This window comes from Thalia democratica, chromosome 2 (genome assembly GCF_965202585.1).
Source record: "Thalia democratica chromosome 2, ktThaDemo2.hap1.1, whole genome shotgun sequence".
In the NCBI taxonomy this organism is placed as follows: Eukaryota; Metazoa; Chordata; class Thaliacea; order Salpida; family Salpidae; genus Thalia; species Thalia democratica.
Window position 1 is genome coordinate 64,661,174 of NC_139166.1, and position 13,662 is coordinate 64,674,835.

General features: G+C 28.0%; 1 protein-coding gene across 1 annotated transcript; it reads right to left on the minus strand.

Moving 5' to 3' along the window:
* Nucleotides 1–2,984: 2,984 nt before the first annotated feature.
* Nucleotides 2,985–12,564, minus strand: LOC145828857 (creatine kinase, testis isozyme-like). The gene is made up of 8 exons (XM_082936604.1): nt 12,551–12,564; nt 7,315–7,475; nt 6,395–6,549; nt 5,948–6,080; nt 5,326–5,497; nt 4,878–5,001; nt 4,397–4,586; nt 2,985–3,169 (listed from the first exon to the last, which is right to left on the minus strand). The coding sequence occupies exons 1-8, from the start codon at nt 12,562–12,564 to the stop codon at nt 2,985–2,987; spliced, it is 1,134 nt and encodes a 377-aa protein (XP_082792730.1).
* Nucleotides 12,565–13,662: the final 1,098 nt, after the last annotated feature.

The window sequence follows — 13,662 nt, forward strand, 5'->3', positions numbered from 1 at the left end:
ATGGAAATGGTCAACAAAATGGTTCGCGACCAGTTCGAGTTCGACGACCGGGTCAGGGTCTATGACGTCATAAACAAGTACTTGCTGTCCGACGAGGGAAAAGTCCGGAAGTACAAGAGAACGCTGGAACAGAACCGTAACATCATCAAGCCCACCGAAGCGGAACTGAAAAAACTGAGGGGCGACATTCTCTACGAGATAATGGACACGGCGTGGGAGTTGAAAAGAACCGGAAACTTTCAACCGCTAAGCGGCGCCCGAGAGCTGACCGACGAGCAGGTCGACAGCTTGATGGCGAGAAACGACAGGAACGGCGCCAAGTGCGACTACTGCAAGAACTTTGTCGGCCAGTTTCGCGCCAACCTGGTCTGCGGTCACGTGCTGTGCTCGAAGTGCGTGGAAAAGCTGGTCAGAAAGTTCGCCGAGTGTCCCATTTGCCGCAAAGTCGTGTAAACTTTACTTTTAAGTGTTCTTTTTCGTTAATTTATTCCTTGCTTAATTATTTTTTTTGTGTTCAATAAATTATATGAAATTAAACAGCATGAAAGATGTTATAACTTTTATACAAGCTTCACGTACAAAAATGTTTTATATGCGGAGATTTGAAATTATTGTTTGACTATAATCAGTTATATTAAATATGTATTCAAGATAATTTCTGTTTAATTCTAATCTAAAACTAAGCTAAACTGTAAATTAGGACAGATAAAAATAAGTTTTGACATCAATTTTCTTTAAATCGACATGGTATATGTTGTAAAATTAATATTCTATAAAACTTAATTTAATTGAAAGTTAATAAATTAAAAATATATATTATTTTTATCATCTTTAACAAAACAATTAGTAATACACAAACTAAAAAAAAACATGCAGAAGCGTAGTTTGACATTTACTAATTTTGGATTAACTCATATCCTATTTTTTCGATCTGATAGATCACTAGTTTTAAGTTATAAAGTTTAAACTACTTTATTCAAAACTTATGTGCATTTTATATTTCTTTTTACTCAATAATCCTACAGGACTTAAATTAGTAGAAGCATTTCAAAGTATCACCTATTCGCTAAAAAAACAAAATTACTCTGTTAATTCTTTTAAAACCTGGAATAGTCAACATTTGTTTGATATTACCGTTTATGCTGAAGTATACATCCACGGTTTATCCGTTAAAGCAGTGGTCGTCAAGGTGAAAGAAATTTTGAGATAAAATACATAGAGTTAAAATAAGTACGTAATTAATACTTAATAAAGTATTTCAAGAATACTGAACTGGGGATTTTGTAGTAGTTGCGGAGAAGTGTTCAATTAATAAGTATGTAAGAAAAAGCCATATAACTAAAAAAGCATTGTGAAAATAAGGTAAAACAAATAAAGAGGTCAATTAAAAAGAGGATCAAATAAAAAGTTTAAGCTTCAGTTGTTAAATAGTTTGCATGTAAATACAAACTGAGTTATGACTTTCAAGGAGAAATGCAATATCAAAAGTGTTTACGTAGTCTCACCACTAGCGGCGCTTATTAAAATTAGATCTTGGAGTACATAGATTTTATTTTTGCAGCTTAGTGTACACAGAATTTGATTAGCTTGACGACCACCGCTTTAAAGTGAATAGGAAATACCTTAAACTTCAAAAAAACTATTTCATAATTCTATACTTGTAGGTCCTACAAGTATAGTTTAGCAGTTGGAACGAGTAATACTCAAAAATAGTTATAAAAAGAGTTAAGCAAATTATTTCTAGGCTCAAACACTTGATACATTTTAAAATAAAAACAAATTATACAGTAATCTTCCCTTATTGTACTAACATATGTTTCTATGTGTTAACGAATCAACACACTTCAACTGGTTTGTGTAAAAAATAAATAATGTAATGTAAGAATAGAAGCATAGAATAAAGTAGGTGTATACATGTTTTCATTAAAATAATAATAATTTCTAGATTTTACAGCTTAATAGTTAATAATAAGTAGAATGGTTAAAGTTAAATCCGACTGTTATAAAACTATATAGTATTTGTAATTTTTAAGTCTAAACTAAGTAAAGTAAAATACACAGCACATTTTATATAATTTGTTTTTATTTATATTCCAGTGAACTTGTTTCACTAGGATCTTTTGTTAGGAAACGATTAAATCTATATTTTAAACAGTTATACTTTAAAATACTATTTGGATATTATATGAAGTAGATAAATTTAGCTAAGTATTATAGTTTTATGGCACTTAATCCGTAATTAAATTTAGACTTATTAACTTTACAGTAAAGAAAGGTATTATCAGTTTAAAATACCTTTAATTACATATCTACTTGTAACTTAAGGAGTGAGTAAATTTCTTAGTAGATGTTTATTCTATATTCTCGGCTTTATATAAACTGTCTGCCGTAACTAAAATTCATTGCTGATTAGATGGGTAGCTGTCAAATTTTCACACGCGTGAAAAATGCACAGAGGGTCATTTTGGCACGAGCTGACAATTTTTCACAGTTTCAATTTTTTTAAATCTAGTTTTCTTACTATCACTGTTACCCCTAACCTTCGGTCGGTAGCTTTTTTTTCTTTTTAAATTATTCTTCTCTTTTTTTACTCATGTACAAAATCGTTTTCGTGCAATTTTGTGCCCTCGTGCAGTTTAGACCCGTTACAGATGGGATATTTTTTTAAATACCAAACCTTACTTTAAAACTAATCGCACTTCTTATAATCTATTGAATTGTTATCTGTTGAATCAGACTGTTTTAAACTCACAAAAAAGAACCTTTTCAATTAATGTTTTTTTCACTATCTTAGCTACTGTACTACCTAATCTGTTGTCAAAAACTTTAAAACAAACGCACTAATTTAAATGATCACCTTAACAACTAACGCTCTACCTTTAAGAATCTTACGAATAAGCTCAAACGCACACTCGAGATTATAGTATCATAAAAGAAGCACAACATTTTAAATGTAACAAATAATTTATTGAACGCAATTTAGTTTATAGCTGCTGCAGATTGGCCACCATGGAGTCGATGGTTTCCTTCTGCTCGAGTTTTTTCTCGCACTCCACCAGGAACTGCACTCCGTTCACGACCATCTGAACCAACTCGACCTCGCTGAATCCTAATCTGTCGTCGTTGCTAATGTCGAAAGTTCCGTCGGTGGAAGCGGTGTCGACCCCGCCTGTTGAAACGTCATTACAAGTTCTTATTGAGAGTTTGAACTTTGTTACAAATTTTGTAAATAGTCGATATGTCATTATAAGTTTACAAATGTTGAAATGTCATTATAATTTTTGATATGAGTTGAAATTTCATTACAAGTTAGGAGTATAAACGTGATTACGAATTCTATTTAGAGTTGAAATATCATTACAACCTTTAATAAAAGTTGAGATATCGTTAGCTTGACGAAAAGTTTTGTTTTGACTGATATATTTTACTACTTTAATTTGTATATAAACATTATATTAGCTTTAATACAACGATAACTTTCTATGTTATGTAAGGAGTTGAAACGTCACTTCTTCAAAAGTATTTAAGAGCTACAAGGACCAGCTACTTTTTTTAACATCAATCACTTTTGCATATTTTCGTTAGTTCAAGTTAAAAAGGGAAGTGAGCTTTGGGAAGTAAGGATCAAGAAATATTGTTTACAAAATACTTTCAAGTTTTATAATAAGAACCTATTTATAGGTAAGGAACTTGGATTTTAGTTTATTTTGTTATTTGGTTTTTTGATAAAGACTATGATATGTAGAACTAAGGTTTAGGGTTATACTTTAAGGGTTAGAGTTATGGTTAGTGTCATACGTGCAAAAGTAACACACAATTAATGGATCTACGTATTGCTACATAGTAGACAACAAAATTATACTGGCTTATTAAGTTATTAAAATTGGGACTTGAAAAAATATAGTTTTTACAAACACTGAAATGCTGTAATCTATATAGTAGCTGTAACAAAGTATTTTCAAATACAAGGTTGCCAAACGTTTTTGAAAAATTTTCTTCAGGTTTTTAAAATTACACGTTTTAGGGTCTAAAATTAGTTTAAAACTAAACTTAAGGAAAAAACTGTATTAAGTATAACGACTTTGAAAAGATATCGTAAAGCTACTTCAAATGTGTTTTATAATATAAAAATCTATATAGTAGATTTTTTGTATCAAATCAAAATTTTTCTACTTAACTTGTAAAATTTTTTTAAAATTCCAGGTTTTTTTTTCAAAATTTCTCAAATTCAAGGTTTTTTTTTGTCTAAACTGTCAGATTCCAGGTTTTAAGGTAAACAAGGCAACCATGTACTTAAAACTGGAACTTTAAAAAAAGTTTTTACAAATTCTGAAATAATTTATAACAGCACTTTCAAATAGCTATATACAACAACAACAACAACAAAAAAACTGACCGGTTCCCCTTTTCTGCAGCCTGCACTTTTTGAGTATTTCTTCGAACAGCTTGTGCTTGGACAGCAGCGGCAGCCTGACGTGGACTCCCGCCCTGACGCCGGTGCCGAGGTTGCTGGGGCAGGTCAGTATGAAACCCAAGTGTTCGTTCCACATGAACTCGTGACCCGCTTCCTGGATGTGTTTCTCAACCTGGAATGGGTGGAAAGAACTATAAAAATGTTTGAAATTTTAGTAGTTTAATACTGGTTAACAGTACTGCTTTTATTTGAATTTTTTTGCAAATACTTGGTTTTGTTAAGATGGCTTTGATATAAGTTTTGTAGTTGCTGCTTAACTCAAAATTTAACTGGCAGACAAAAACAATAATTCTAGCTGAAAGCTTAAGAAAAAAGTACTTTGATTCATAACTAAATGTTTGTTTGGAACTAAAAGGTTTTTAATATTTTATGACACGAATTAAAAACGCTAGTTTGAACAAACCTCACCAATACCTTTGCACCACCTCTTGAAAACCTCATTGATATTTCCACCTTTCTGCATGGAAATAATTCTAATATGATCTTCTTCATTCACCCATACTAAGAAGTTCTTCTTGTCATTGTGCCTGTTATAAACATTGTTTTAAAATCAAAAGTTTTGTTTAGGTCATATTTTATATACCTTTTTAAAGAAACATGGTTCGAAACACTAAGACTAATTAGATGATCCAGAACTTGTCTCATGATAATATTTAGTACTAAATAAACTAATTGCAATACTCATGCCTATAACAAAATTTAAAATAATATTTTTTGCTTTCTGCTATTTATAAAAAACTACTTTGAGAACAACCGGTTTTGTCTTCGAAATACTTTTTATATGCAAGAAAAAACTTAGCTGACTTAACACTTGGCTAAATACAAAACAAAAAGCTGTCTTATCGACAAACCATATTCCTCTTGCGTCGGGCCAGTCTCTAGCCATGCCGCTGGCAAGTAGTAGAGGTGAAACCGGTTTGTCGAACAAAAAGTGCTCCTCAATCAATTTCTCCTGCTGGGCTTCGGTCATGCTTATGAGCGGGTAGTACTTACCTTTCAAGTCTCCGTCCAGTTTGTTCAAAGCTGACGTTGTTGATGATTATTATTTTAAAATTACTTACATAAAATTAAAATATAAAGCTTAATTGTACAAAGAGCTCATTCTTCAATAATAAACTGCAGCTAAATTAACTAAAAACTGTAGGCTAACTCAAACAAATATGTAATCATTCACTGTCTGCTTATTTTACTGATTGCCATTTACAGTTTACGAAAATTAAAATAAACAACTTTTTGAAATTATCTAAACGCGCTTGATATATATATATATATATATATATATATATATATATGTACACTTCACAAAAACTAATGCATAAAAAACAATTCATAAAAATTTAAGTTCATTTCCAAGTTGTAACTTGGTTATTTTGCTTTCGTAAACATAATGTTAAGCATAGACTTAAAAACAAGTATTATATAAAAAATAATTGTCAAAATATCAACTGAAATCAACAAAGCTTTAAAACCAACCGTCGGTGACAATTTTTTCGATTTTCCTCCTTTCGGCCCTGCTGCAGTGAGGGGGCAGACACAACCCTCTGATGCTTCTTCCGGTCCTGACGCGAGATGACAAAACGTACTTCGGGTCCATGTTGTATCCGCCCTAGAGGTTTTGTAAGGATTTAAAAAAGGATTTTTTTAAATTGGATGGTTATAAAACATCAATATTGTTCTAACAAGTCCCAAACCACAAAAATTTTAACTGTTGTTTTAAAATTTTAAAAACAATTTAATTTACTTAATAAGATATTTTACTGATATTTTTAGCAACCTGTATATAGCTTTGATTAAACTCTACTTTTGAGCCAAACAATATATATTTATATTCAAAAAAATCTAGTTAAGTAAGGCACAGACAAATATATAACACAAACAGCATAATATATTGTTAAAGAAGAGAAATAAAAAGCAAACAACCTTGAGATTTTCAGGATCCATGTCTGTCTTGTGCTTGTCGGTTTTCTTGTAACCTTTGTGCCTCGCCTCAATGACAGGGTCAAAAAGGTCAGCAAAATCAGTGTAAGATTCCTCGTCACCAGCTACGCATCCTACAGTCATAATGAAGGGATGACCTGTAATTGTAAAGTTAAATATCATAATAAAGCTGCTATGCTAAGCTTAAGTTAAGTTAATTATTTATATATGTACTGTACATTAATGAGTATTACTAAATGTGGTACTAACTAATTCAACAGTTGCCTCTTAATCAGGTTGTATTATCATCCACAAACAACCTTAGTTTATAATGAAGATATCTTTAAAACTTAATGAATTTAATTTTTTATAAGTTATTAGCAGAAGAATTTAACTTTATGCACGATGTATCTCATAATTACCATCACTTTAAGCTAGAAACAAAAGTATTTAGAACATATAATATGACACATAAACATGCTTGTAAAGCCCAAATTATTTTCAATGTTTACATAAAAAATAAAGTTTCAACTTTAAAAAGTTTCTTACGAAGGTGAATAGTAAAATATTTTTTTTAAAACAACATTTAAACTTATAAATTGAATAGTTTACTGAGACAGCAGAAAGGTAATTTTAATATACTTAAACAAGAAACGCTTTTAGTATTACAACATACTTAAGATGAAGCTGAAATTAGTTAAGTTATAAACCAGTTTTGATTTTAAAAACATGAAACAAATTTAACCTTTAAAATAACAATTCTTTCAAAGAAAATTTAAACCATATAAGTAGCAACTGTTTGAAAAAATACTTATCGAATTGAAAATTAATAAAAATGATTTACAATAAAACTTGTTTTGTGTTTTTGCATTACATTTAAACTTTGAAAACTGAAAAATTTCACACAAATTGCAACAACAAACCAGGATTGTCAACTCCGGTCTGGATGGCCTGGTCAAAAGTGAAGCCGTTCTTGGTGGTCTTGTCCCTCAGCTTGGCGTAGATGGGCTTGGTCAAAGCTGTGGCCATGTGGTTGTTGTGCTTGGTCAGGTCAGGAAAGTCATCATCCGGCTTGAACTTGGACCTTGCACTCATTTTGTCGTACTGCTCAAACAAATCTGCCACAAACTATTTGGGAAAGGAGAAAATATTTTAAATAAGCTACAGCTGTAAAGTTGTTTTAAGTTGAAATTTCAAAAATGTTAAGGCCATAGGGGGGGGTCCAACATTTTTTTTTTACTAAAATTAACTTTGGCTTTTATATGAAAGCTTAAAGTACAAACTATAAGCCAGTTTTTATAGAATTCAAAAATATCATTTAACTTTTGAGATATTTAACTTTTTGTAAAAATTTTCCAATATAAACGTATGGACCGCAAATTTTTTGGGGTCAATTTTCTCGGAAATTTTAAAATTCACTAAAAACCTATCTCCTCCTTCATTTTTTGACCTAGAGACTTCAAATTTTCAGGAAATGTTCCTTTTAATATTTTGAAGAGTCGTACTGTTGGAATTTTTGAAATTTTGAAAAATAAAAATTTTATCCACAAAAAACTAAAAAAAAGGGTAGTTTTTTGACAATAATTTTTTTTTTACTCAAAAATAAAAAAATTCTTACAATAGATCTCTTTAAAGTTTAATGATACACATTCTGTGAAAATTTGAGAAAGATTACTCAAAAAATGAAGGAGGAGATAGATTTTTAGTGAAATAGTCTTTTTTTGCATTTTTAGTTTTCGCCTTCCATAAGGAACGTATTGAACGCTCTTTCTTTGATCGCTTATATCTCAAAAGTTACTTTAAGTTTTTTTAAGCGGTTAAAAGTGTCTGATAGCTCAAATTAAGTTCTAAAAAATAAGATCAAGTTGTAAAAAACAAAGTGGACCCCCCCCTATGGCCTTAAAACTGTTTTAAAATGTAATTTTATAAGTATATTAGCAACAGTTTAGTATGTCTGATTGTACATACTAAATCTTTATACATTAATTATGTGAGGTATTCATACAATTTCTAAATGAAAACAAAAAGTTAATAATTAGTATTGTTAATATAAATCAAAATATAAATGACAAACAATAAAAAACATATTTTTATAGACTATTTAGAACTTCACTTGTGTTAAGTAGATTTTCTGGCCACAAAATAAAAACAGGACAATTTAGAAACTAAAAGTATATCCTAACTAATTCTTATTAACCAATGATTTTGCATACCTTTCTATGTCCCAGTATAATCCACCTGAAAGTTAACAATTAACTACCCTATATAAAAAAATACATGCAAAAAGAAAAGGTAATTGTGCAATTATCATATTGTAAACAGTCTAAAGATATAAAAAATACAATTTAAATCAAAGGATATCTACTGAGTCTAAAATTCGGACTTAAGATTGATATATTTTATATAAAATAATCTGAGTAAAAGAGACATGACAAATACATTACTTTATCTTTTCACATATATACACAATGAACTTTACAGCACGACCAACAACAACAGCATCCAAGACAACCTACAACCGGTTTTGTCCTGTTGGTTGTGCGGTGAAGTTCATTGTTTATTATCGATGGCAAACATCTTACTTTGTTGATGATGGCCAAAATAAATACTGATTTTATCTTTTAAGATAAGTTCTAATAAAAAGTATAGGACTAGAAAATAGAACTTCAAAATATTTAATGAAATACGGTAGAGATATGTTTCTAATAAACTTAATAAATTAATTTTAGACACAAGACATTAAAAAAATATTTATTCAGGTACAATATAAAATACATTTCAGCTAACCCTTTTCAATTACAATTTTTAGCAACTAAATTAAAATAAATTGTGGGCAAAAACAGTTATAATAAATATACATCAAATAATAACTAAACAAGATTTAAATTAACAATTAATGTTAATGATTAACAATTATTAGGCAACAATTACAAAATTTTAATAAAAAATTATAAACAAACTGTTGTTTGCAAAATTTAGGCCTAAACACTTTTATTTAAAAAATCAAGTGAAACAAGTTATGCGCATTACATAAAATTGAAAAACAACTACCATTAAATTTTATATTTCATAATGCTGCAATTGCACATGATTAGTTGGTAGGCTAATTAAATCCAGGAGCCGACCAGTTTTTAAATACTTTAGATATATGTTGGTTTCTTCCTACGTGAAGCTGTTAAGATGTTTATACAACATAGACAGTTTCACAGTGGTATTCTATTTTGAACAAACACCTCAACAATTTCACTTATAAAGAGACCTACATATTTCTTAAGAACTTAGAAATTGTATGGCTACTGGATTTAATTAGCCTACCAACTAATGTTAGACTTCCTCCCCTCTTTGCCTTTATATTAATAATCTATTTTCTGTCATTTTTTAATAAATCCTTTACAGTAAGTTTATTTATTATTTATAATAGAATTTTTTTGAAGTAGGATTTTGTTATAAGAAATATTATATAAACTTTAACTTTTTTTTATAAAAAAAAATATCTTTTATATTTTTAAAATTCTAACATTCAAAACCTTTTAAACTATATAAGGACTGTTTTCTAAAAATGTGGAATCTCTAGCAAAATATTAAGGAAAAAGGTACATTTTTAATTAACTTTTTTAATTTCCTAGAAAAATTACAATGAAAAAATTGTGGTTTAAATGTTTGTGTAGGAATTTTTTCATAAAAACTATAAAAACTAACTTGTAGCTTATACTGAAAGTTTACATATAAGAGCATATATCAATTTATGTAAAAAAAGACCTTACCCTATATGCCCTAAAGACTAGCTTTCATGGTTACTGCAAACTGTTTATTTTGTTCTGGAGAAGACTTTAAAAGAAATCCAAGTGGTGTGACTCAATAATTTTTTTTTGTGAATGAGGTCCTGGGACCAAACATTTAGTGTTTTCTTTTTTTGTTCCATAAACAAACTATAACTATATAAATTTCAGTGAGAACAAAATTTTTGTCTACTAAGATATTTGTTCTAAGGTCATTGTACAATTTAAGTTAATACAAGATCTGTTTCAAAAAAAACTGTTGATTCATGTTTAGTTTTAGTATTTTTTAGCTGAAAGTTAATTTTTGGAACAAAATTTGATAGTAACTTATTACAACTTTTAGTTTTGTTCATTTTACAGGGGTGCACTCTTAGAGTCAAAAAACTGTCCTGAGTGACCAAAAACTGTACTGAGTTATCATGAGTATTTTAAATCTTTAAAATATATTTTTTAACTTTTCATAATTAATTAAAATCAAGTTTTATTTAAAATTAATTATATAACAACAAACAAAACAAAAATTTATTATATCTGGGAAAAAACTGTCCTGAGAGTTTAAAAAATTCTATACTATGTATTTCAAAAAAAACTATCCTGAGTCAGCCTGAGAATAAAAATAAAGTCTAGGGATAGTTGTGATTAAGTTTAAAAACAAGTCTAAGCTTACAATTTTTTATAAATTAAATAAAATTTATAAAATAGGGTGAACACTGGTTTTTGAGAAATTTCTTGTTTTTGAAAGTAATCGTTTGCAGTTTTATTTAATTGAAAACTGTGTTAAGTAGTATATCAACATTTAAAAGGTACTGTAAAGTTACTTTAAAAGTAATTGTTAATAAAATTAAATTTTGATGATGGCAAAATTTATTTTATCATTTTGGTAGATTTTTTTTGTGTCAAATTAAAATTTTATTTTTTAATATGTAAAAATTGTTTCAAGTTCTAGGTTTAGGGTTTTTTGGTGATTTTTGTTCAAAATTCCAGTATTTTAATTTTCTCAAAAACAGGTTTTTCCAAGTTTTTTAGCCTAAATTTTCATGTTCCAGATTGAGTGGCCACCCTGATTAAAGCAGATAAATATGATCATAGACTAGTTTATGTTGTTTTCCACAAATTGATCATAATTTTTAAGCAATTAAGTTATTTATACAGTTAAAACACTTTAAGTTATAAGGAACAACTTAAAAAGAAAACTAGAATTTATTCACTAAGAATTAAAAATGTTTTATTAAACAAAAAAACGTAAGTTTTTTGGTTTTAGTTTAGATGGTTTTTTTAACCAAAACTTCATAACTTAAATTATCACAAGCTGTTGTGAATTTTTTTCTAATAAAATAAAGGAAGCTTCAACATTTCTATTTATCTTAATAAATATCAAAAAAATCAATTTGAATTTTAAAGCCAATTGAAATAGTTACTTAGTATAAGCTTGATTCTATTATAAAACTTTTACAACTGGAATCAAATTTTTAGATACAGCTTATAATAGCTTACTCTTAGAATTAGGTAAAAAGGGCACTTTTATGAAAAAAGTACTAATAAAAAACACAGCAAAATAAAATTTGACAATGCTTTTTCTTCAGTTCTCCTTTAATTTTTCAAAACTGTTTCTTACATTAGGTAAATGAGGATTCAATTAATTTACTAAGTACTTTTTATAAAATAAGCTTTAAATAAATCTTTAGATTTAACACTACAACTTAGAAATAACATAAATTAGAAATTCATTTCTCATGAATAAAGATTTTTAAAAGTTAAAATTGCTTGTATAACCATTTAATTTAAGAACTTTCATAAAAATTGAATGTCTTTATAATGTTCAAAGCTAACCTCCTTGATAACAACCATTTTTGAAGACAAAACATTAACAAACAAAGAACAGACAAACTAATTCCACAAACTGAAGATAAACTAAATAATATGATAATTTGTCATCAAACATGTTTTTGTGTCTATGACAACAAACGTCATAAACAACAATGAGATCAATTTGAATAATTTTAAACTTTTTGAGTACATTTGAAAATAAAATGGCTTTTTAATAACTTTACAAAAGGGATGACAAACTCGTAAAAGAAAAGTCCTTTGACTTTGATTAATTTAAAACAAACATAAAAAAAATTAAAATTGAGTTACTGTAAATAAAACTTGCAAAAATATTTATATTAAATTTGAGTAGACCCTGTTACTAGACTTAATATTATTTTGCTGATAGGTATGTTGACCGTAAGATTTTATTCCTTTAGTAGTCTTCTACACTGTAGGCTTAGAATTTATAAAAAACTGTTATTCAGAAAAAAAAACTCTGTAAGTAATATTCAATTCCTTATTTGTAAAAAAAAAAATTAACTTCAAAGATGTTTTGTAGTTCAAAAATTACTTATTTGATGACATTTTACCAACTACAATTTATGAAACTCTAACATTTATCGGTAACTATTTTTACTTTTAGTTGTAAACTTTTAATTTACTACTTCAAAGACTTAAATTAATATATATTCTACAATACCATTCAACAAATGTTCGATTTGAAAAACTTAAGAAATCCAATAGCTATGTAGCGAAGTTTTTTTTGGGGTTATAGAGTATATTATCTCTTAAGACAGCAAAGTTTAGTATTTTTGAGTATAAGTACAATAATATACATTATTTTTTAAACTATAATTTTTCAAACACATCTGTATAATTTTTTCTTGTTTCAAGCTTAACAACTTCTAGATTGTGCACTCTAAAGATTTTAAAATAATTTTTTATAAAACAAAATATCGTAATTTTATTGTACAATTAAATTTTTGTGTTTCACAATTACAACTTTTATTTGTATTTAATAAAATTAAATTGAAGTTTTGCTTACTACCAATGCAACATTTTTACTTGAACTTAATAACATTTTTCAAGGCTTCGCTTGTTTTTTCAGTGTTGTAACCGGTCTAATGATTTGCTGCACTGTACACTGGACATTTAAAACTCTGAATTAACATACAAATTTTGAAAATATTTAGTTTCAAACAAAAAAACACAAGCTGGTTTAGAAAAATTATGTGTTCGCGCTAAAAGGGCTAAAATCGCGTTTAATAAGAAATAAAAAATCAATTTTCTTATAAAATAGATATTTTTTAACCTTACCAAGTATATAGTTTTAATGTAGTCTGAAGTTGTATCTATAGAATTTTCGAACTAAACTATAAATCCAAATAGAACAAAAGTTGTCCGACTTAAAGTGATAAAAAAAAAATTACTTTTTGCATTTTTTATATTAAAATATCTTTCTCTTAATGATAAAAAATCAGTTTAGTTTTTAAATTCACATTTTAAATAGTTTGTTTTATAAAATTTTGTAGATGTTTAATAGATACATAGTTTTAATCACAAAAATAAATTCTTTTTACTAAAATTATCTAATCAAAACTTCAAAAACAGGTTCTATAGGGTGTTTTCGAAAAATACGAGTTCTTTTAAGAATGCTTCCTTCTTATTAAAAAACAACCGCGT

Excerpts from the sequence above, each read along its gene's own strand:
- LOC145828857 (XM_082936604.1), bottom strand. Across the intron at positions 5,498-5,947 it reads CGAAAAAATTGTCACCGACG|CTTTGAACAAACTGGACGGA; the intron begins GTTGGTTTTAAA and ends CAACAACGTCAG. Across the intron at positions 3,170-4,396 it reads GCTGCAGAAAAGGGGAACCG|GCGGGGTCGACACCGCTTCC; the intron begins GTCAGTTTTTTT and ends ACGTTTCAACAG.